At 39.0% G+C, this 26,354-nt stretch overlaps 1 protein-coding gene across 6 annotated transcripts in view; it reads left to right on the forward strand.

Moving 5' to 3' along the window:
• Positions 1–26,354, forward strand: part of zmat4a (zinc finger, matrin-type 4a) — a 176,944-nt gene that overhangs the window by 39,172 nt on the left and 111,418 nt on the right. For all 6 annotated transcript variants that reach the window (XM_078952559.1, XM_078952558.1, XM_078952555.1 and 3 more), the window contains one exon: positions 24,875–24,964. In XM_078952559.1, the coding sequence (XP_078808685.1) occupies positions 24,875–24,964 (90 nt within the window). The remainder of the gene's footprint in view (positions 1–24,874; positions 24,965–26,354) is intronic.

Below are 26,354 nucleotides of genomic sequence, written 5' to 3' on the forward strand. Positions count from 1 at the left end.
TGAGTTTTTGGATTGTTCAGACCCGTGGCAGGTCATAGAGAGAGGCAGCCGGTTTGGGTGCATCATAAGGGGAGTGCCGGTGTGTCTTTCAGCTCCCTTGTGGTTTGTTTAAAAGAACACATATTGATTGTTGTGCGTGTCATAAGTGTGTTGCTAAATATTTTTAAGGCCAATGCAAGTTGCATGCACTTATGACGTATGGGTGACGCTGTGGTGACGCCACACTCCAGACCCTAGTTGTTAGTAAAGTGTAAATAGTGACCCCTTATGAGCATTGTACAATTTTCAGAATTTTAGGGGTGTTGAAAAAATAAAATATTGCTTGTGTCTCACTTCCTTCACAATTACTTTTTACCCTTGCATGTTATTGGTGACGTCACACTCGCTCAGTCTAGTATTCCTATACAGTCAATGGCTTTAAGTGAGGAAAATAAAGTTTACTTTAAAATGTCACAAATGGCTCCATTAGACTCTTTGACTACTGTATGTGATAGATTCAATTCAATTCAATTTTATTTGTATAGCCCAAAATCACGACAACAGTCGTCTCGATGGGCTTCGAAGTAAAACATGAAATCAAAAGGATCACGAATACAAAGAGTTCAATAGAAAAATACTAAAATGAACTAACAAACTGACTAAGCTATACTGGCATCCCTGCCCTTAGACCCCCCTTCGCGGTAAGGAAAAACTCCCAAAAAAACCGGATTCCGGAAAAAACGAAGAAACCTCAGGGGTGCCCACATGAAGGAGGGATCCTCCCCCAGGACGGACAGGCGATTTACCAGAAATCTTAGAGAAGAATTAACTTATCTAAATCTACAACTACATATATAAAAGTCCAGCAGACGAGCTTCATCCAGCCGTGGTTGTGGGGACAGTCAAAGGCGCGAGTCGAGCCGGAGACAGGAACCACAGCCAGGTGTAGGAGCAGGAGCAGAGACGAGGTACTCGGTCAGGTACAGAGCAGAGACGAGCCAGAGATGAGCCAGAGGCAGGATCCACAGCCAGGTGTAGGAGCAGGAGCAAAGGCGAGGTAAACGGTCAGGAACTGGAGCACGGATGAGCCAACTGGAGTCTGGAAGCACTCCCACTCCCCAGGAGGGGAGAGGAAAAGAGGGACAATACATGAATCGCACTGCACCAAACAGAGGCATGGAGAACTAAATGATAAATTATGATCAAGAATAGAGGAGAGGAAGGGTAGAAGTAAAAAAGGAAAGAGGACAGAACCCCAGTGCACCATAGTTACCCCAGCTTCAACTTCTAGCAGCCTTTTAAAAGAAATAGTTATTATTAAGTTTAATTTAAACAAACTAACATTAAGTTAAATAATCTCTGAATACTAGCTAGTCTGACAATAAGCCTGTCCAAAGAGGAAAGTTTTCAGTCTAGCTTTGAATGTAGAAACTGAGTCGGCCTCTCTTACATGAGCTGGGAGTTTATTCCATAAGACAGGGGCTTGGTGGCTAAACGCTCTACCTCCAACCGTACTTTTACTAATTCTAGGAACCACAAGCAGTCCTGCATTTTGCGAGCGAAGTGTTCTGATTGGTTGGTAAGGGACTATGAGGTCCTTAATATAGGACGGGGCCATTCCATGTAAGGCCTTATAGGTTAACAGGAGGATCTTGAACTTAATTCTAGAATCAACTGGGAGCCAATGGAGCGAAACTAACACAGGAGTGATGTGATCTCTTCTGCTGGTTCCAGCTAACAATCTAGCAGCTGCGTTCTGAACAAGCTGGAGACTTCTTAAGGAACTCTTAGGACACGCTGCTAACAAGGAGTTACAGTAATCCAGCCTCGACGTAACAAATGCATGGATGAGTTTTTCAGCATCACTCTTAGAAAGTATATTTCTGATCTTAGCAATATTTCGCAGGTGAAAAAAGGCAGTTCTACATGCCTGAGATATGTGAGCCTTAAATGATAAATCCTGGTCAAGTAAAACCCCAAGGTTTCTAACTGTGGAATTAGGGGCTATACTTATGCCATCCAGGGAGACTATCTGAGCAGACAGAGCATCTCTGAGGTTTTTAGGACCAAGTATAATGACCTCAGTTTTTTCTGGGTTCAAGAGGAGGTAATTAATTGTCATCCAGGTCTTGATGTCACTGATGCAGGCGTTCAGTTTCTCTATCTGGTCATTCTGGTCAGGCTTCATGGATAAATACAACTGCGTATCGTCGGCATAACAATGAAAATTAATGCTGTGTTTCCTGATTATGTTTCCTAGGGGTAACATATAAAGCGTAAACAGGATCGGTCCCAAGACTGAGCCCTGTGGGACTCCATAGTTGACTCGAGTGCACTGAGAGGAATGGCCATTTACATTAACGAACTGATACCTATCAGACAGATAGGATTTAAACCACTGGAGAGCAGATCCTCTGATCCCTATGTCCTGCTCTAATCTATGGAGTAAAATACCGTGGTCGATAGTGTCAAAGGCAGCACTGAGGTCCAACAGGACCAGAATAGAAAGTAGTCCCTTTTCTGAGGCCAATAACAAGTCATTAGAGACTCTAACTAGTGCAGTTTCCGTACTGTGGTGAGGTCTAAACCCCGACTGAAAGTCTTCAAAGTGGCTGTTGTCCTGTAGGTGGCAGTAAAGCTGCTTAACTACAACTCTTTCTAGGATTTTAGAAATAAAGGGCAGGTTTGATATCGGTCTATAGTTGGCCAAGATGCTAGGATCCAAACTGGGCTTTTTCAGAAGAGGTTTAACAACTGCATATTTAAAAGACTGTGGCACGTAACCCGTTTCCAGAGAGGCATTTATCATTGTTAATATGGGATCATTAATTAGGGGAAAAGTTTCTTTAAAAAGTCTAGTGGGAATTGGGTCTAACAGACACGTTGAGGATTTGGAGGACGTAATAATTGATGTTATTTCCGCTTGATCCACAGCAGTGAAGCAGTCTAATGTTACAGAGGTTTCTATGGATGCCTCCATTTCTACCGCTTCAGCCTGTTCTGGGCTGATAATAGGAATAACTTGATTTAACTTATGTCTAATATTTGAGATTTTACTATCGAAAAATGTAAGAAAATCATCAGAGCTGAGAGAAACAGGAACATGTGGTTCTACTGAGCTCTGACTGCGAGTTAATTTAGCTATAGTGCTAAAAAGAAATCTTGGATTGTTTCCATTCTCTGATATTAAGGTTGAATAGTACTGGCTTCTAGCTCTACGCAGAGCTTTTTTATAATTTAATAGGCTATGTTTCCAGATATCCAGAGACTGCTCTGAACCGGAGCGGCGCCATTCTCTTTCCAACTTACGGGTTTCTCGTTTAAGAGAACGAGTTTCAGCGTTAAACCACGGTGCTACTCGGTTTTGTCTGACGAACTTAGGTTTCAAGGGGGCAACAACATCGAGTGTACTCCTGAGGGCTTGTAAGGCATCATTAACAAAGTGGTCATTTATACTAGGACTGATACTATGGGAGCTGGTCTCAGAGTATTTTCTCAGAATATCACTAAGTACTGGCTGAACTGTGTGTTTAAACTCAGACACAGAACGGTCAGTTAAGGTTCTTCTAAGTTGTTTCTTATTCACTGGGACAGAAGGATGTTCCAGTGTAAACTGGAAGGTAATCAGAAAGTGATCAGAAATGATGGGGTTAAGAGGAAGGACACTCAGCTGGCTGATCTCTATCCCATGGGTTAGAACAAGGTCCAGGGTGTGCTTATGACAGTGAGTGGGTTCATTCACACTTTGGGTGAAACCAACATCATCTAATAAAGCTGCAAAAGCCTTTCCTAGGCAGTCACTGGGGTCATCAACATGAATATTAAAATCCCCTAATATTATAATTTGATCAGAATCTAAGACAATAGTCGATAGGAAGACGGAAAACTCAGTTAAAAATTCTAAATATGGGCCGGGGGGGCGATAAATAATTATGAGTAAAACAGGTTTTCGAGTTTTCCTGTTTGGGTGACTTAAAGACAATATTATGCTTTCAAATGAATTATAAGCATTTTTAACTTTAGGGCTGAGAAGTAAGCTAGACTGTGATATTACTGCCAAACCACCTCCTTTCCCTGAAATCCTGGATTTCTGATAGTTAGCATAAGTGGGGGGGGTTGCTTCATTCAATCTAACATAGTCATCCTGATGGAGCCAAGTTTCTGTTAAGGCTAAAAGACTAAGATTGTTATCAGTAATTAACTCGTTGACTAAGAGGGACTTGGAGGAAATGGATCGAATGTTTAATAAACCGCATTTAATGACATAATTCTGCTTGTGAGAACTGCTGTCTGTCACTTTTAAGTTTCTATGACGCGCTCCTTTCATTTGTCTTTCAGCACATAAGCTAAAGCTCGGACCTGCTTGACTTTCCCTGCATGGGTTTTGCACCGGCACTAACCCTAAGGGAGGCTCAGAGGAGCGTTTTACACTGCTGCTCTGCGCCCGGGTCTCGTCTCTGGATTGTCAGGTTAACAGACTAAGGCTAGCAGAAATGTTTCTAGAAAGAAGAGCGGCACCGTCCCGGGTGGGATGGACGCCGTCTCTCCGCATGAGACCGGGCTTCCCCCAAAACGCGCTCCAGTTATCCACAAAAACAACGCCGTTTTCTGGGCACCATCTAGAAAGCCAGCGGTTAAATGATGAAAAGCGGCTGTACATTTCATCACTGACTAAGTTCGGCAGGGGACCAGAGAAAATTACAGTGTCGGACATCGTCTTAGCCAGTTTACACACCGAAGTTACGTTTAACTTAACCACCTCTGACTGTCTCCGTCGGGCATCATTACCGCCTGCGTGAATCACGACTCGACGGAACCTGGACTTATTCTGAGCTAACATCCTAAGGTTCCCCTCGATGTCACCAACTCTGGCCCCCGGATAACACCTGACTGTAGCCGCTGGGAGCTCCACGTTTCTAACTTCAGAAGAGCCTATAACCAGAGTTGAGTGTTCAGCGGGTGTGTCGCTGAGGGGGGAGAACCTATTACTAACGTGGAGTCTCGGGTGCTCTAAGTTTTTGCGTTTAGCACTATGTTTCCTCCCAACCGGTACAAACCCCTGACTGTCTCCCGGCTGTTGGGAGGGCGCTGGGGTGCTAGCTAAGTTAGCCCTGGTAGCGCGGCCCGCGCTACGAGTAACGACCTGGCTAGCCGGCTTAGCTTCCACTGTGCGGAGCCGCGCTTCTAACTGCTCCAGCCTGGCCTCCAAGTCTAACACAAGACTACACTTAACACACCTACCCCTATCTTCACTAAAGGAGGCAGGATCATCACTAAACATATGGCACATGGGGCAGGAGAGAGGAGGAGAGGCGGAAGGAGTGGTGGTGGCCATACTAGGTTCTAAGCTAAGGCTAGCGGTGTTTAAGTAAAGAGAAGTGGTTTATTTAGCAAAATGAGAAAAGTGAACAGAAAGCGGTTTAACAGTGGTGAATTAGCTAATAAAAGGTACTAGATGTGAATATTAACCCAGATAACCCTTAGAGTAAGCAATAGTAGTAAGGCTAATGCCAAACAAGAGGACAGCAGTCACACAACTAGCACTGGGAATAGCTCACCCGGAAATGACGTCACAGGAAGTCCAACACAAAGATGAAAAAACATAAAGATAAAGATAACAAATATGAAAAGGAGGTAGTGGAAGGGCTTGATGTCTGATTTATGCTACAGTATTCTTCCCTCAGCCCCTAAACAGCCCAGACAATATTGGTGTATTTTCTGAACTTTTTCAGCTTTCCTGTTGCTAAGATAACCTGAGCAGGGATTTAAATCAACATTTTCTCTAAGCCAAAGCAGTTACATCCATGGTAACATGTGGGCGTATGGGAGAATTGTGCCAACTATTGATGAGCTAATCTCCATTTTTCCATCTCTGCTGGCTTGACCTTTACCCATTGATTTTAGAAGATGAGGAGATGTAAAACACAGTCACTCACTGCTGGCCATATAAGCTACATCTAGGCATATTTTTTTACTCTAAACATGCACAAAAAGGACACCTTTGCATTAAATACATTTACTTATTTTAGAACCTAGCCATTTTGCACTGTCATATTTTTAAAATGTTTAAAGACAAATATTTTACAGGATTTTACTTGACTATATTTCTTGTAATTTAAGAGTTTGTGAGTTTTATTAATAGTTGTAGTTGTTTAATTGGATCCCTCTAAATGTCTTGAAAGACACAAAAGAAACACACACAAAAACAACAAACATGCCAATAAAAAAATTAATTAAAATACAAAAAAGCAAAAAATAAAAGTAAGCACAGACAAAAGATAAATGCAGCCTCAACATGGCACAAATCAGTGTCCTGCTTTTGTCTGTCCCAAGTCCGGTAAATGCAGAGGATAGTGTCAGGAAGAGCATTCAACATAAAACTTATAAGACATATCAAATAGATCAAACGAAAAACATTGATATATGGATAAATGAACTGATATGATGATAGCATGATTTTCAAAGCATTTCAAAGGCTTGGAGGGATATGACACCCAAAACTCTCAGCACACTCCGACTTGCCCGCCCTGATATTCTACCTGCATCCCATAGTGGGGGTGGGTAAATCTGGGCTGGGGTAACAGGTGATCTTGTGTGTATCTGGATGTGTGATGTTAAAACTGCTCTTAAACTACCCTTTCAGACATTTTCCTTGTCCGTGTTTATGGGATGTACAAGACTCCTGCATTTTTCTCTTTTTTTGACTTAAATCAAAGACATTTGAAACACTGTTCCAAGAAAAAGTGGAATGTCATCACCATCTGATTATGATTAGGAGAGCGAACATAAAAGAACATAAGAAGTAATGCCTTTAGATACCTGTCACAGAGCCATGCAATAATGATTCTACACTTAAGAAGAATGTAATAAAAAGCTTCTAAACCAGTTAGCACAAAGCATCCTCTTGTGTAAGCAAAAACATTATAGCTGTGGTGCATAGTCCTTTTATTTAGTTTACATTTATTCAATGGGGCTTACCCGGATTAATTATCAGCTTGTCTCACAGGAAAACTGGGGGAAGGGAAAAAAGGATATTAATAGAAATAGTTCTGTGAAATCAGCTGTAAGTCCACCCTTTGAAATCGCAAACTGAGAGAGGAAAATAGGTGAATTGGTTCTGCCTGCTCCTGAAAGATGATTAAATAAGCTGAAAAAAGCCTAGGATCCTTCTGACGGGGAGAGGATTAGTCCATGAAATGCTAAAAAAGCTATTTTAGGATGAGCTAATAAAGTTGAGCAGGGTTTGAATTCTGCTGTATTACTTCCATCTTCATTTTCTCTTCATGTGTGTTCCATCCTGTGAGGTACAAAAGCAAAGTAAGTCCAAATTAAATGTGTGTGAAGCTTGTTTTTTGGTCGTAAGGTAAGATTTGAACACACAATCGCTTCTGCATCCGCATCATGCTCACTACTTTTTTTTTTTTTTTAAACAGTGGATATGACTTCATCGATTTCATGAAGTTAAAATTTAATTAATATGAGCATTTAGCAACCATCATTTATGAGTCCACTGTCTTCTGAAGATAACGATGTTAATTGTTTATCAAAAAGATACATTTTAAATAAATGTTCTAGGTAAAAGATATTCCGATGCAATGCATTGTGGTCTATATTCGCCGATCTTGTGAGCATCGACGCACGCTTGTTTTTCGCAGAGACTTCTGGAAAATTTCCAGGGCCCAAGATTTTAGAATCTTAGAAAAATTTTAGAAACATAGAATTATATAAGGTTGTTTATTGTTTAAATCCTACACTATACATTGAAATTTGTATCTACATCTTTGAAATCTAGCCTAATTGTAAATATTGTTTACTGGCAAAATTGACCACAAAAAACACGGCCTTGTAAAATAGGTGTTGTCTTGGTCGCTTGTTCCCACTCCAAACATCTTTTGATCTATTTTAGGAGCGCTCCCAGTGTTCTTTTAAAATTATGCTGTTTTTACGGAAATCCAAAACTTGTGTCATTATCTTAGACATGGTTCTGCATAGTGGCAGGAGTGCATTAGAAATTCGCTTCTGAATTGTGCTATTGACACACAGCAGCCCCCACCCCAATTCCTGTCACCATACCTGAGCTATCTGTTTATCTGTCCTCCTAGCTTACAGCTCCTCACAACCACAAGCTAACATTACTGTAAATTAATCTAAATTAAAATTTTGCAAGAATTTTTACCTAAACTCACAAAGAAATTGTGTTTTCCAGATGTTGCATTAACTCTTGAATAGTGTATCAAAATTGCCCTGAAATTAACACAGATGGAGTCGAACTTGCATTTGTATTGTAACTAGAATGAGCTGCATTTCCAGAAGAAAATGCAGGGTTGAATGCTGTACTGCTGAATGAAAGCTGAATTAGCTGAAGAAATGGCTGAACTGTACTGGAAAAACCTTGAAAAGTTAAAGGTGCAAAAGTCCTAGCAGGAATAAGATGAAAAAGTTGAACATTGTAATAGTAGAATGGCTAAAATAGGTCAAAGTTTGTAGAAGGAGTTAAGCACTAAAGCTGAAATTGTTGAAAAAATGGCTGAAATGTTGAAAATGTGAAGATGTTCCTAAAATGGCTAAAAGCACTAGCATTGGAATCAGCATCATCAACTGACTCAAAAAAACACATTGTTTGAGAGTATCATATTGGTAAAAGCTACATGTTCTAAGTTGATAGAAAATCCACTTTTTTCAAAATGGCGGCTTTTCTATTAATTTCATCTCCATAGCTACCATTTTATGTTTGGGTCGCCTGGGGATGACAAACAAATCGACGTCAGTTTCAGACAAATTGGAAAAATTAACCTTTGGACGTGCTTAGCAACAAAGTTTGTTTTCTAACCACGCCCACATTCGTTATTTGTCCAGATCCAGTGAATTTCAATATGTTCAGTTCCAGGCATAGATGAAGTTTTTTGCAATATTTGCTTCAGATTTTGTCAAAAATGGCTTTCAAACTGTAGGTAGTGTTGCCATCCCATAATAATTGCAAAATCTATGTTGAAGTCCAAAGCCTTGTGAACATTTAAATGTTTGAACGGTGTCTCTAGCCAAAAGCATGTTGAAGTTACAATGGTTAAAAGAAACAAAGGTTTTCAAGGATTATCCTTGTATTTAAATGGAGCATAACTCCTGGAAAATCCTGGAATATCCTGGAATATCTTGAAAGGTTCAAAGATTTGAAGGACCAAAAGTTATAGCAGAAAGGATTAAGCTTAAAAACTTGAACATTTTAATAGTGGAATCCTTAAAATAGGTAAAAACTGAAGTTTAAAATCGCCACACATTTAAGCACAAAATGGCCACCAAAGCGTAGTTGGTGTTTCCATCCCATAATAATTTCAAAACTTATATTGAAGTCCAAAGTCTTGCGAGCAGTTTAATGATTGAACGGTGTCTCGAACTAAAGGCATGTTGAAGTTATATTGGTTGAAAGAAACAAAGGTTTCAAGGATTCTCTATGTATTTTAATGGAGCAGAAATCTTGGAAAACCCTGGAAAATCCTGGAATATCTTGAAAAGTTGAAGGATTTGAAGGGCCAAAATTCATAGCTGAAATAAAGTGAAATAGTTAAAGATTTTAATAATTTATGGTTGAAAATTTTGAAGTGTCCGAAAGAGGTGTCGAACCGGGCACCTCATGCACCATAACTTCCCTATGCATTTTAATAGGGCAAAAAATCCCGGAAAACCTGGAATATCTTAAAAAGTTAAAGGATTTGAAAAACCAAAAGTCATAGCATTAATAAGCTGAAAGAGCTGAACATTTTAAAAGTTGAATGGTTAAAATAGGTTAAAAATTGTAGGAGTTAAGTGCCGAAAAACGGCGGAAGATAGCATAAGAGAAAAACAAAGGGTTGAATGCTTTACAGCATTCAACCAAATATTTCCAGCGAAATGGCCAAGTGTGGTGTTGAACCTTTCCCACAATGACTTTGTTTTCCCCCTTTCCGACCGTGGTCAGAGGCGCGGGGGACCGAGTGACCTCGTTCCCTGTTGAGTACTCTTCTGCGCATGCAGGTCACTTCTGGGTTATTTCACGGTCACACAGGAGACCACAAAAATTTGCAATTAATTGGTTGAATGCTGTATAGCATTCAACCCTTTGTTTTCCTCTTATGCTATCTTCCGCCGTTTTTCGACACTTAACTCCTTCTACAATTTTTAACCTATTTTAACCATTCAACTTTTAAAATGTTCAGCTCTTTCAGCTTATTAATGCTATGACTTTTGGTTTTTCAATTCCTTCAACTTTTTAAGATATTCCAGGTTTTCCGGGATTTTTTTGCCCTATTAAAATACATGGGGAAGTTATGGTGCATGAGGCGCCCGGTTCGACACCCGGTTCGGACACTTCAAAATTTTCAACCATAAAATTATTAAAATCTTTAACTATTTCACTTTATTTCAGCTATGAACTTTGGCCCTTCAAATCCTTCAACTTTTCAAGATATTTCAAGGTTTTTCCAGGGTTTTTCAAGATTTCTGCTCCATTAAAATACATAGAGAATCCTTGAAACCTTTGTTTCTTTCAACCATAATAACTTCAACATGCCTTTGGCTAGAAACACCGTTCAAACATTAAACTGCTCACAGGACTTTGGACTTTAATATAAGTTTTGGAATTATTATGGGATGGCAACACCAACTATGGTTTGGCGGCCATTTTCAGCCTAAATGTGAGGCGATTTAAAACTTCAGTTTTTAGCTATTTTAATCATTTTACTATTACAATGTTCAGATCGTTCAGCTTAATCCTTTCTGCCATAACTTTTGGTCCTTCAAATCCTTGAACCTTTTAAGATATTCCAGGATTTTCCAGGAGTTATGCTCCATTTAAATACAAGGATAATCCTTGAAAACCTTTGTTTCTTCTAACCATTGTAACTTCAACATGCTTTCAGCTAGAGACACCGTTCAAACATTTAAATGTTCACAAGGCTTTGGATTTCAACATAAATTTTGCAATTATTATGGGATGGCAACACTACCTACAGTTTGAAAGCCATTTTTTGACAAAATCTGAAGCAAATATTGCAAAAAACTTAATCCATGGCTAGAACTAAACATATTGAAATTCAATGGATCTGGACATATAAGGAATGTGGGCGTGGTTAGCAAACAAACTTCGTTGCTAAGGACATCCAAGGGTTAACTTTTTCCAATTTGTCTGAAACTGACGTCGATTTGTTCGTCATCCCCAGGCGACCCAAACATAAAATGGTTGCTATGGAGATAAAATTAATAGAAAGGCCGCCATTTTTTTAGTCAGTTGATGATGCTGATTTCAGTGCTAACACTTTTAGCCATATTAGCAACATCTTCACATTTTCAACAATTCAGCCATTTTTTCAACAATTTCAGCTTTAATGCTTAACTCCTTCTACAAACTTTGACCTATTTTAGCCATTGTACTATTACAATGTTCAACTTTTCAGCTTATTCCTGCTAGGACTTTTGCACCTTTAACTTTTCATGGTTCTTCCAGTACAGTTCAGCCATTTCTTCAGCTAATTCAGCTTTCATTCAGCAGTACAGCATTCAACCCTGCATTTTCTTCTGGAAATGCAGCTCCTTCTAGTTGGTTGAATGCTATAAATGCTATAAAGCATTCAACCCTTTGTTTTCCTCTTATGCTATCTTCCGCCGTTTTTCGGCACTTAACTCCATCTTCAATTTTTAAGGTATTTTAACCATTCAACTTTTAAAACGTTTAGCTCTTCCAGCTTATTCCTGCTATGACTTTTGGTTTTTCAAATCCTTCAACTTTTTAAGATATTTCAGGTTTTCTGGGAATTTTTGCCCTATTAAAATACATTGGGAAGTTGTGGTACAAGAGGTTGCCAGTTCAAGACCCCGTTCGGACACCTCAAAATTTTTTCAACTATTCAACTATTAAAATTTTCATCTCTTTCAACTTATTCCAGCTTTGACTTTTGGCCCTTGAAATCCTTCAACTTTTCAAGATCTTCCAGGATTTTCCAGGATTTTCCAAGATTTTTGCTCCATTTAAATACATTGAGAATCCTCGAAAACCTTTGGTTCTTTCAACCATTGTATCTTCAACATGCCTTTAGCTACAGACACCGCTCAAACATTAAATTGATCACAAGGCTTTGGACTATAAAATACGTTTATAAATCATTATGGGATGTCGACACAACCTACTGTTTGGTGGCCATTTCATGACAAAATCTGAAGCAAATATTGTAATAAACTTCATCCATGCCTGGAACTGAACATATTGAAATTCACTGGATCTGGACATATATGGAATGTGGGCGTGGTTAGCAAACTAACTTCGTTGCTAAAGACGTCCAAAGGTTTACTTTTTCCGTTTTGTCTGAAACTGACGTCGATTTGTTCATCATCCCCAGGCGACCCAAACATAAAATGGTTGCTATGGAGATAAAATCAATAGAAAAGCCACCATTTTGAAAAAAGTTGTTTTTCTATCAACTTATAACATGTAGCTTTTACCAATATGATTCTCTCAAACAATGTGTTTTTTTGAGTCAGTTGATGATGTTGATGCTAGCACTTTTAGCCATTTTAGCATCATCTTCAAATTTTCAACAGGACATCCATTTTTTCAACAATTACAGCTTTCATGCTTAACTCCGTCTACAAATTTTGACCTGTTTTGGTCATTCTACTTTTACAATGTTCACCTTTGACTTTTGGTCCTTTAACTTTTCAAAATATTCCAGGATTTTCCAGGACAGTTCAGCCATTTTTTCAACTATTTCAGCTTTCATGCTTAACTCCTTCTACAATGTTTGACCCATTTTAGACATTCTACTTTTACAATGTTCAGCTTTTTCATCATATTTCTGCTTTCATTCAGCAATACAGCATTCAACCCTGCATTTTCTTCTGGAAATGCAGCTCCTTCTAGTTGGAAATGTGAACAGCCTTGCAAAAAAAATCGGATTTTTTCAAAAAATCGAAATTGAGCATTAAGCCCTGCAGTGTGAACGTAGCCATTGAAGTGAACACCCAGGTACCTAGAAGAGCCAACTGTCTGTTTTTCCTGGATGTGCACCAGTTAAACAGGATGTGACTTCCTTCAAAGTTCAACGATCATGTCTTTTGTCTTGCTGGCATTAATCTGGAGCGTGTCAGATGGTGAGGCTCCGAGCAGTGCTTAAGTATACTGTGAGTGATTGTAAATGAAAGTCAGGTGTGTGGCATCCCCCTCTGGTTTCTGACGGCGACCAGAGGGAGAGATAGAGCTCTGGCTTCTGAGTATATTCTTTTCAGCACTTATACATTACCATTGATCACATTTTTAGATTGCAAGATATCTTCTTTAAAGCCCATAGCATTTGTTGGTGAAGCACTTATGTGCGCACAATGTGTGTTGAAGTGGCCATTTTCAATTAAAAAGTCTTTGTAAATGTGTAAATGCATGATTCGGGCTTCCTTGTTCTAAACTCGCACGTTTACGTGTAGCTGCGCACATTTCTGAGACAATTTTGGGCTCTGTGTACAAAATGTGCATCCATTGAACTTACATTGAACGTTAAACCAAATTGAACTTTGACCATTGAGGGACTTGGATTTGGTAGTTGGTATGGATGGGCGTTGCTTTCCCCTTAACTCACAGAAGTGCCACCCATTTGAAAATTGATCATAGAGGAGAAATTATTAATTGCGGTTGGTGCCAGCCAGAATTATGTGAGACCAAGTCTTTCATAAAGGAGTGAAGCTGGGAAAGAAAAAGCCTGGAGCAAGATTTGCACTACTTCAACATTTCACACCAATCATAGGTGGCAAACATGCGCTAGTATCGGGTAGCGACAGTCGAATACCATGAACTAAATGCACGTTCAAGAACACTCTTGAACACTGTGCTCTGTGTGTTTGTGGGTTAACAGTTGCAATTTAATTTCCCCATTCACACACTAGCCGCGGTTACATGGGCAAAATATCTTGATCGGATCAATGATCGAATTAGAATTCAACTGTGTACATGGGCCAAGAAAAACTTTTTTCTGATTAGAACGAACGTTCACATGGTCACACTTTGAGTCTGAATAAATCATTTGGGGATGCGCAGTAGTGTTGAAAATACCGGAAGAGGAAATGAGTCCCACTGTAAACAAAGTGAGCGGCCATATGCATTTATGCAGCAGCTCAGTCATATATGAGATGATCTTCTAAATGTGCTTTTATTAATGTTATGAATATTATGAAGCGCCTGTTCGCTCATCATTTTACTTTTAATCCGTGTGGTCAGTGCTTTTTTTTTGTGGAAGAACGGAGCCGGAAGAAGCCAGGGTTGGGAGAAGGCTAACACGCCCTAACAATCTGCAAATAATTTGCATCTTGGCTGCACGTAAATATGTGGGAATAACATCATTACCCTTTTATTTTGTTGGGACACGACTGGAAACACAAATCCACGTGATTGTTTCAACGGTTTCTAAGGACTGAGCTGCATTTCTTTTTTAAAATACTTTGAACTGTTTTTAAATGTCTTAAAGGTCTTGCGCAGTCTTATTTATCAGATCTTTTAGTAAGATATGAACCTCGCGGACCCTGAGATCCTCTGGCACTGGTCTGTTAACCATTCCGACTGTAAAAACCAAAACATACGGAGAAGAATCGTTTCAACACTATGGCCCCCATTTATGGAACAGTCTCCCAGAGGACCTGAGAGCCGCAGAGAGCATTGACGTTTTCAAGAAAAGGCTAAAGACCCATCTTTTTAACTTGGCTTTCAGCTAATTTTTTACTACCACTATTTATTTCTGTATTTGGTTATTTTTATTTATTCATTTTATCTTGTTTTATGAACTTACACTAGATTTTAATGTGTTATTTTAATTTTAATGTATCTTATGTCAATGTTTTATTGTTTATTGCTTTATCAATATGTTTACAGCTTCATTCTCTTTTATTTTTTTCATTCTTTTTTTTATTTTTTATTTATTTATTTTTCTTCCTCAGTTGGACCTCTCCCTCTGGGTCGGATGCTGTTCAGTCTCTGCGGCTCTGGATGGGGACCTGCATCAACTCTTAGCTGTGGTGGAGCGGTCCCCGCCTGTGATGCTGCATTTGGCTAGCTATGCAGCTGTTTACAGAGAGGGAGGTTCCAATTACCGTATCAGCTTTTTCGTGCTCAGCCTATTTCTTATTTCTCAATACTCATTGTCTTTCCCCATCAATTAGGGGGTGGGAGATGTTTAAGAAGTGGGGGGTTGCTTTAGGGACGGGGGGGGGGGCCCTATTTTTTATTTTTTTTGTGATTGTTTATTTTCTTCTTTATGCTTGTTTTTATATTATTTATTTTGTTTTAATGTAAAGCACTTTGTGTTATTCTTTCATATGAAAAGGGCTTTATAAATAAAGTTTGATTGATTGATGATTGATTGCTGCTTTGAAAAGCTCACACACTGCCCCAAAGCTGCTGTGTGAGCTGGTGGTCCGAGCTCTGCTCGGAGACACAGTTCTCCTGAGTCCGGCAGCCGCTCATCCAGAGCGGTGGGTCGGAAGCCTCCCCCCCGGAGCGCACACGTAACCACCGCCCTGTCCGCAAACACAAAGCTATAATAAGTCCCGTATGCGTTCCAAAGCTTTCTCTGAAGCACCACACCTTCTATGCATGACGTTAAACCAGAGCAGTAGTGACACATGATCGGAATGAACTGTTTACTTGCAACACGATCGGATAAACAATCGGCATAACCCACCTATCTTGATCGGAAAGAAATTTTGATCCGATCGAGTCTGATCGGGGCAGAGTATTCCGAACGCCGTGTTTACATGACGGATTTTTCTTCCGATCAGGCGTTCTTTCCGATTACTTTTGTCCATGTAAACGCAGCTACTGATGGCTAGCCAGATCAGGAGTTCATTGGCTTGCCAAAGGATTTTTTGACACTTGCTGTGCAGAGCAGAAACCAAACTTGCCGTCTTTCAAAACTCAAGTTTTGAAACAACCTTATACCTTTCTTTGAGGTGGAATTTAACTTGGTGGGAATTTAACTAGAGACTCTCCAAAGAAATCATTGCAGCTGCTAAATGAGTTAAATTTGGTGCCATGCCTGTTGGAGATATCATCATATCATTATGCTGTCAAAAAAGAAGAATGAAAAACTGTCAGTGTCTGGACACTGAGTGTGATTGTTGGCTGTGATTAATGGCTTTGCTTATCCTGATATGAGCTGGCTGAGGGGATGTTAGTATCCATTGTAGAATGGGCTGTTTTGTCTGACAAATACTAGAGGACAGGACAATGATTTGAACACAGAGATGTTGAGCCGACTTTCTGCCTTACCTTACATTGTGGATATAAGTTTGGTTGATGGATGGGTCTGTCCCACTTGATCATGCACCATTTTTCGTTTCAAGGGTGTGCATTGTATGATAAATGCTTGTTTCAGTAGGAGCATTACCTAGTCCACTGTCCTTTATAAAAAAAACAAAAAATACAAGGTGGGAGCGAAACCTTTTTCAACTTGAATTATGACACGTTTCTGTTTTTTTTAATTAGCTGCTCAAAGATTTGAAAAAATTAAAGTATCTATCAAAAAGTCCCATAACTTTCTCCCTCTGCAATGAATAGTAATTTCTAGAAATAAATTTCAGTATCAGCCATCAACTACACTTGACTGTGAAGCAAAGACGAATAGTTTTAATTCTGTAGTTTCACATTTTTACAGGATCTTCACCACACAGTTGGACCTGGTGATACTTATTTGTGCATTTCCATAAAACCACTTCTGCGAAAATTCTACCGCTGGGCTTCGTTACTGCAACTCTACTGAATGTGTACTATTCTGGACAGACAAGAGATCATGATATTTGAGTGGCCCCCTTGTCTATTCTTTAACCCCTAACACTGGAGTGGGACCATTGTTTTTACTGTTGCAACTTGTTTACGCATAGCATGAGTCCACTTTTTTTTTCTACCTTTCTTGTCCAGGAGCTGAGCAAATAAACTGTGTTGGACATATTTCACTGTGAGATCGGGGTTATGAATCTTCAAACACACAAGGTGTCTAGTTGTATAAACCCCTTTTGCATTTCAGGCTAAACTTTATTTTTTAATAATGTTTGTATGCATTTCTTGTTGGACGGAAAAGGAAATAGAGAAGGCTGAAAAGTGGAGTGGGATGTTAGCGATGGGGGATAAAATTACCATATTTTCCGGACTATAAGTCGCTGCAGAGTATAAGTCGCACCAGCCCAAAAATGCATTATAAAGTAGAAAAAAACACAGATAAGTCGCACTGGACTATAAGTCGCATTTTGACGGGAAATTTATTTGACAAAATCTGAGACCAAGATATAATAACTTGCACAAACTCATATAACATAATCATAGCAGACTGTTTATCTAATAATTTCACAGTAATTCTTTCTCATACTTATTTATTTATTCCTTTCACGAAGCATCATTGGCCAACTAATACTCTGTTTTCATCCTGTATTTGTAGAAACAGTTGTCATTTTTATTGCATTTCTGAATCTATGAAATCATTGGAAAATAGAATATTATGTTTTTAGCCTTCAAGATCTTATTGTAAAAAAAGGTTTGCTGATTCTCTGAGTCACTTAACATACTCTTAACACTTAACATACCTCATACATCAAATTTAGCCAGGAACATCATCTCTGTTTCTCACAAATGAACATAACAGGAGGGTTAACAATGTATTTATTTCAATTTATTCCTAATATAAGTCGCTGCGGAGTATAAGTCGCACCCCTTGCCAAACTATGAAAAACAGGGCGACTTATAGTCCGGAAAATACGGTACAAAATAAAAGTGAGAAAAAAATAAGAGGGGACGTTGAAGAGGTTAGATGATGATTTAAAAGTATGAAGGGCTAGAATTACAAACACGGCAACCTGTTGCTGTCAAATGTAGATGTTACTCAAAAGGGCGGGGCCTGTTCACTAGGGTTGTGCCGATTGACGATATCATCGTCCATCGTGATGGGTGACTGACATCCCGATGGAGAGACCACCATCGTGATGCCACGCCCCCGCCACGTTGCGCGTCGACACCATAAGCCGCGGTTACATGTACAAAATATCTTGATCGGATCAATGGTTGGATTAGAATCCAACTGTGTACATGGGCCCAGAAAAATGTTTTCAGAATATAAAAACGTTCACTAAGGTCACACTTTCCGTCGGAATAAATCATTCGCACATGCGCAGTAGGGTTTGAAAACCGGAAGGATACGAATTCCGCCGAGCGGCTTTTTTTTTCAAACTTTATTGAATGTAACAATTCAATACAAAACAATGTTAAACAGCGCCGAGCGGCTATATACATTGACATGTCAGCTCGGTAAAATACGAGATGATCTTCTAAACGTGCTTTTAATAATGTTACGGTTATTATGAAACACCTGTTCGCTCATCATTTGAATTTTAATCCGTGTGGTCAGTGCTTTTTCTGAACGAAGCCAGGATTAGCAGTATGCTAACACGGGCTAACAACATTAGCTTTGGGTGGTGCTGCTTGCTGGCTGCACGTAAACATGTAAGAATAACATCAGCCTTTATTTAGTCGGGACACGACTGGAAACACAAATCCGCGTGATTGTTTGAATGTTTTCTAAGGACTGAGCGACATTTCTGCTTTGAAGCTCAAACCGCTGTGTGTGCTGACGATCCGAGCTGTGCTCAGACACACACTTTTAGACCCGGTTCTGAGTTCGGTTGCTTGTACCCCTAGAGCTGCGGGACGGATCGCAGTCTTAAATCTCCCACACATAGCGCTCATGTAACAAAGCACCCCCCCCCCCCCCTTCCCCTCAAACACAAAGCTGTAAGTCCGCGCTCCGCCGGTCCACTTCACTAGTGAAGAGCGGACTACTTCTTTTAGAGATGCAGTTATATAAGAACGAAACATGTAAAAATACCCCCCTCCCCCACGATGTCATCGTCCATCCCGATGGTTGACAGCAAACATCGTCAACGGCCAATTTACGGGACATCGCCCAACCCTACTGTTCACAGACACACTCAAATGTTACAGACATCCTTGTTGGCGTTAAAAATCTTCACAGACAATTAGGTCAACATGTACACAATACAAATACAGCTCACACATACGTATACCTACAGACCAGTGACGTGCGGTGAGGTTGGTGGCTGGTGAGACACCGACTCCTCTGGAGTCAGATTTTACAATTGCAAGAACTGAATATTTCCCCATTCATGCAACAGCAGGTAACAGCATATAAGATACACACAATAACATTTTTGTCCCACAGAGAATATTTCTTTCATAGACATGGATAGAACACTCTTCTTGTATATAAATTATTCAAATGTAGTGTAAACAAATTAAAGTATAAAGATGTGTTCAGCACACATTTCATTTTGACCCTCAGTAACTATTTCTGGTATTATTCCAACTTCAAATTCTGGAGCTTTCATCAGTAATATCAAATGTTGTCTTTAAAAAATGATCAAAAATAATTATTTATAGACCTAAAATTTATTTTCAAATACTTACATTTTTTTCCACTTACTCCCATGTTATTTTTAAAAAACAAAAGTTGAAAACCATACTTTTTGAGTCCATGCACCGATCCTCCCCCACAAAAAGCTCTATGATCTGTTGGAAAAGGCTTCCTTATTTTCCTTTAGTTTAATGAGTCTATGCTGAGCTGGAGAAAGACTTCCTTAGTCTGTTCTGTTTCTACTGCAACAGTGTAGCTACAAAGCATCTGGGAACTCACGTCTGCCCCCTGCTGGCGAGGCTTGCCTCATCAGCAGCCTTTTCTCCGCCCTTACAGTCAGCGCTCTGACCGCACGTCATTGTTTAAACTGTGTTGGGGGCCTAGCACAAGGTCTTATCTGCCAGAGAGTGTCCCCGACCCCAGATAGGCAACCCATCACCACCCAGGAGTTCACCACCCCAGGCACGAACCAGGGCCCCCCAAGGGAGATTCACTCCGCACTCCAGGCAACCACCCGCCAGCGGAGAGTCCAGTAGAAAACAAGGCAGGGCCAACTCCCCCCTGCCCAAAAGGAGTGGGGGTCCCCCTATGAGAGTGGTAAAGATGGACCGACTAGCGCTAAGACGCAAGGACCAGAACCAGTTCCACAGGGAATATGGCCACCCCAGGCTCAGATATGATCCCCGGCTTAAGGCCAAGTCTGGGTCTCCCTGTCCCCAGCCCAGATAAAATACAGGGTTCTGTCAGGAAGAGCATCTGGCATAAACTTCTCTGCTAAACCATCTATTCCAATCAGTGAAAGTTGATTTGCTGTTGTGACCCCTGAAGGTACGTATATGACGAATGGTGAACAAAAAACACTATAGATCCAAATAGCCTAAATTGGAAATATCTAGTATCAAATTTATGCTTAAGAAAACCTTTTAATTCACCACTCAGTCTGAAATAGTTACCACTTTTTGAAAAAAATAGGTAAGTTTTTCAAATCTCCTGTCTACCATCCAACCTTTTGGGTGTATTCTGTGTGTGTGTGTTTTTTTTTTATAATCAAAACTGCTTGGTTTACAAAAACTTTTGCAAACTACAAACATTAGCTCGAACTCTTCAAACATTTGATTTTTGGTGTTATAAATATTTGCTGAGCTGTATAGGATTTAAGGCTACAGCACAAATATAAAGTGATGTGTCGAAATGGATTGTTATTAAATGATATCTTAATAAAACCAATAATCTGCTGCAAAGCAGTGTCCATGCTTCCTATTTCAAGGATAATGAGCAAAAGACTGCAATCCACATTTTTGATTGTTCCAGAATTTATTTTCCATCAGCAAGTTTGCTGAGTGAAGCTGTATAAATGGCCTGTCCAGTTTCGTGTCCAGATCCTCTAAGATTTGAATGAAAAAAAAAGAAAAAAATACATTCAGAAATACAATTTGAAGCTTAATTTTCTTTTATATGTCCTCCATTATGAGGAAGATGCCACAAGAATATGTTAAAAATACCATAAACACTATTTTCTTTTGAGTGGGTCTGTGATGACATATCCTTTGGTGGGTAAACATTAGATTTATTAACACACAAATTTTTTTAGATATTTAAATTTGATATTTGTCACCCTTTTGTGCTTAATGATGTGGTAAGATCTGTATATTGTGCCATAAATAATCTAATTTCACTGTCCCTGACTTTCTGTGCTATCATAATAATTTCAGGTGTGTTTTGTCAATTGAATCCTAATTAAATGGAGTCATCTGAACTCTGGTAGCGTTTAAGCTAAAATTTTGCAATAACTTTAAACAACTCCTCAGTCATTTTGCAATTGTCATCAATTATGATGTCATCAACTTTTTAAAGCACTGAGTGTGTTTCAATTTTACTATAGTCAGGTTACGAATAAGCTGGACCCAAATGCAGACCGTGATAAGGTTAGAAGATGAGCAGTTTATTGAAAGAGGAAAAGGGAATGGCAGATCTTCAGGAGAAGCAACTGGCAGTACATCCAGAGAAGTTCTATGATGGCATTGAGGAGTTGAATCCAGAAAGAATCAGACGAGGCTTGACTTAGCTTGGTTTGGATTTGCTTTGCTTGGTTTTGCTTGGCTGGGTTTTGCTTGGATTGGCTCGTTTTGGTTTTGCTTGGCTTGGCTTGGTTCAGCCTGGCTTGACTTGGCTTCAACCAGCAGTGATCTGGTGGTTTCTTCCATAGAGAGAAAACAGACGAACCAACAATGGCTGGAGGGCGTGATGGGCTAATAAAGGCAGTCTAATTGGATGCATAACAGGCGCGAGTGACTAGAACCTCAGGCAGGTGTGCGAGGACGACCTCGACACCTGACATTATTAATACTATTTTGTTCATGTTTAACTATATTTTTAAATCTAAACCAAATTATTGTTTAACTTTTGTGTGCTTTGAGCTGATAGACAGTGGATCAGCGAGCTTGTCTGGTTGTACGGAGATGTGCGTTAGCACTAGAACATTCAGAAGCCAAGATGAAAACGCCCACATGATGGATCCAGCTTTCCGAATGCATACCTTTGTTATTACATTTTAAAGGGAGGCGGTTGAACAAACCTGTTGTCCTTAACCCGTGTAGCTCCTATTTTAAGAACCCCATCTTCAGAAATAAAAAGGGGTGTTTGGTCATTCTGCTTTTAGAATAGCTCATGAAAGCACTTTACATTTATTATTATGGCCCGCAGCAGTCAAGGACTGCAAGGACCATGTTGTTTTTGCAACGACTGAAAAAAAACCTCAAAATGGTTCAAAAAGCCCTCAAAGGAAAGGAATAAGCCCTAAAACACGTGACCAGTGTGTAGGTAAACACAAAATACAAAGAAAGACATAGGAGGCCCTAATCGCAAAAACTTCTATATTGTTTGTGCAATGTTTATTATTATTCTATCTGCGCCTATGATGTTTTGTACCTGAAATGGATATTAGCAAAAAAAAAGTCACTTTTTGTGGTGTTTTGTTTATACAGAAATCTCCAACAGCTTCTTTTTCAGTATTTGGTCCAAAAATGACATAATTGTAGGTAAAGTGGAAGTTATTACTGTGATAATAAGTCATAAAGACTATGATTGCTTACGGGTTAAAGAGCTTGTTGTTTGATCACAGCAGTTTACTGCTGCAAATCTGGTTTATCTATTTCCTTCATGCTATTTGAGCATTAGGTCAGGAAAAAAAATTTGATTGTCAATTGTTATTCTTTTGCTACACCTCTATAAGTTGAAGGACTAATATTCTTGGAATAGAAATCCTTCCTCCTTGTTTTCTCTTGTTTGTATGAGAGAAATGTCACTTCAATGCCAATATGTTATTTCTATGCCAACAGAAAAGAAATGATTGGAGTAAAAAAAATTTAATCTGATACGTTGCTTTTATTGTTTTTAGAAATGTTTTGAGTTGGCATATTAGGAATTGTTTATTTTCTGGGAAATAAGGAGCAAAGGAAAATCATTTTTCTCTGCTTCACTTTTGCATCTTTGACCAGAAAGGATTCAAAATAGTATTTTTTGACAGTATAAAAGAAAATACTATTACCTTTTCATCCTTCAGCCTGACAGAAAACAGTGAAAGCAATAAAACATGCTTCCATGCTAAACATTCCATAACTAAATTATTTTATATTATCACGAGAAATCTCAGTTCTTACTAATGACGAATCATTCTTGTTCAACTCTAAAAGATCTCGCCATAAATCACTTTCCTGCATAGAATTTTGTCTCTTTCCTGTCATTGATCTACTATCTGTTATTAATAGATTGATTAGCTTCTGCTAATAAGTGAACCAAGCCCCAATAATTAATTCAGTCCAGTTCCATGGATCAGCAGAGCACACTTCATTTGCATAAATGCAATGGGACATTAGAAGCATTAAAAGCTGGAATGCACATTTGAAAGGGCGAAAAAATCTGTTGCTGCATTGTTGTGTTTTTAGAGTTAACTATAGCATAAAATCATATGTTCGAGTTTATTAATTCAAGCTACTGCTTTGTCTCTGTCTTTTCATTTTCAAAAATTCGGTGGGTAATGACTGAAAAAACACTGAACTAATACTGTTTTAAACACAATACAATGAAAATATGATTGTCCAGAATATTAAGAACCTGCTAAAACATTATGGTTATTTGATATGACTGCAGAGTCATTATCTTTGATTAAAATAAAGTATTATTTATTACATTTTTAATGAGTGAAGAAATCTGTTATGGGTCAATAGAAACACCTTTTTTGGAGCTGACTTTTAGCTTTTTTTCTTACTTCTTTATTTGTACATGCAAGAAATCCCTTTCCAGATTTTATTTTCACTAAAGTTAACAAATTATAATCAAAATAAATTAGATAGTTATTCATTCTTCTTTGCAATGCCAGCTTCATACATTTTAATTCACAAGTAACTACTGAAGCTTTAAACTCTTCTGCCCAGGTGTTGAAAAGGCTTTGAAGACAACTGACTATGGTCTTGTTTTTAAGCTGTATACTAAACTTATTTTTACTTGATCCGGATATACAGTATGGAGGCAAATGTGCAGTAAATCTTGGCTGTCAGGAACCAGTGGTGGAGGGCCCGAAATGCAGGAAACCACCAGCCTTGGTGACAGAAACAAACTTTTAGTAAATGAACGTGAGCAAAAACTAGGGAGCAACAAAAGGTGAAAAAATAGAAAACGTGACAAGGATGACCTAAAAACTAGACACGTAAATACACAGAGGACTTGAACCTTGTGTGACTGTGACAGGGGGACACCACTCAAAACAGAACAAGACTTAAACCGAGAAATATCACTGATAAAAGCAAACTAAAGTCCATGATCGTCACACTGGCAAAGAGAGCAAACAGTTTGGTAAGTAAACAGTTGCAGGGATTCTGTTTCAGCAAAATCAGTGTAGTTTAGTTTTTCAATTATAGACAATTGTATTTACATTACCCCCAAATAGCTTCATGCAATCTGCTGCATTTTCATTGTTAAAACTTTAAAAATAAAATAAAATAAATTTATCTGCACCTTTTAACCGTTGTCACATTCAGTGCTTGCAAGATAAAAGTTTCCTAATCGTTTTTTACGTAGAAGATTATCTATAATAATAAGAAAAACGAAACACATTTTTTTAAAATGCAATTTATTTTTCAGTAGCCACAAAGAAGAAAGCATTCAACATAGTTGCTGCTGTTGGACACGTTCAACTATGTCCACTTTTACTGAGCCTCTTGTTAAATGTGGTTAGGTCTAAATTCCAATGAGCTGGATTATAACAATTTAATTGGATAGTGATTTTTCATACATTTTAGGGGGTGTTTTCCTCATAAAAGCGCTCACTGCTCAGGGGCTGAAAAATGCAAATCTGTGAGTTTTCACTTTAAATGAAACACATAGTAGAACACATGAATGCATAATTGACGCTGAACCAAAAGCAGTTCATACTTCCTGCAGGACGTTAAATGGATTTCACCTCTTTTGTCTCTCAGAGTCGGAAACACGCCAACAAAGTGAGGCTGTACTACATGCTGCATCCTGTGGATGGTGGCTGCCCGGCCAAGAAGCTCCGAACAGACAATGTGAGTCCCGCGAGGTTTCCTCCAATCCTGATGTGTGTGTCAATACCCTCTGTGTAACCACTGTAAAACATAGAAACCTGAGGCCACGGCTGCAGGAAACCTTTATTGTTAATGGATTTTTCTGCGTTTTGACCCTTCTGTGACCTCACCCCACCCCCCTGCATGCACCACAGCAGCTGACACACAGCAGTGATACATTTCTAGACTGGGGGACAATGGGACTGTTGTGGTACTGTGGTTAGATGCCAGGAGACACCAGCTTTTCATTGAAGACAAAGCCATATATTGATGGATCCGGCCCCCTACTCCTCTCTGACGTGTCTTGAAAGCACATCTCATTTTTGACAGACAATTATGCAGCATGTCTTTCTCTGATGGATAAAAGCTGTTTTACAACCAGGAATTAAAAAATAAAAAAATAGCTTTTGTGTTCTAGATTGGCATAACTGTTCTTATAGTTGCGAACATTATTTCTAAAGCCAAGGGGTGTTCTTATGAAGTTTCAGATCCACTGATTTAAAATCTGGATTTCTAAACTAGACTGAAACATGTAAAGGGACACAAAAATACTACTTATTCTGGTTTCTCTGCATCACACCTCTAATTTGTTTCCAATTTTCTTTTTTCTTAGTGATTACTCAAGTACTTTTCTAACCATCAAGAAGTTTAAAGAACTTGAGATTCAAGTTTTTTTCTTTAAAACATAACGGATATCATAAATACTGACTTGGTTTTTGAAATTCTGTGAAACTTTATGCAAAGGATTTGGAAAACATATGGAAAACCATTGCTAAAAAAGTGTAGTAACCCTGACTCAGATATTACAAACATACTTATTGTTGGCATCAAAAACCTACACACATACAGTACATATTAACCTGTATGTATCAACACCCATCTGTTTTTTTCTCAATATGAAAGTTTATAATCTCTGAGCTTTTTTGACAGGTGTAATTCTTTTTCTTCTTTTTCTGAGACGACTATCTTCAAAAATCCATCCATTTAAAAAATAATGATGTAGCTGCAGGTTTGGATTGTTAGCAAATGGCATCTAAAATACACCGATGAAATACAGGGATTTAAAATCTGTAATCATTTTGAGGTAAAGGCAGCTCATTTTTGTCTTTTGTATGGCCATTAGTGTCATTCTATCTGCTCTCGGTGTCAAAGCTGTTAGCGCAGTGCTTGTGGCTGTCAGGCAGAGTTTGGCTTTGCTTTGTTATGGCTGCTGTTGGCTGTGACAGTGGGGAAATTGGCTTTCACACAAATCTGTTTTTTTTTTATGTGGCATCACAAACAGGAACGTGAACAGCAAAAGGCCTTCGGTCATCTTGTTTTAACATAGGGTTGTGACAGGTAGGATGTCAAATTATCTTGCCTTTTTGTCCTG

The sequence above is a fragment of the Oryzias latipes genome, chromosome 9, assembly GCF_053564925.1.
Source record: "Oryzias latipes strain Hd-rR chromosome 9, Olatipes_Hd-rR_3.1".
NCBI lineage: Eukaryota > Metazoa > Chordata > Actinopteri > Beloniformes > Adrianichthyidae > Oryzias > Oryzias latipes.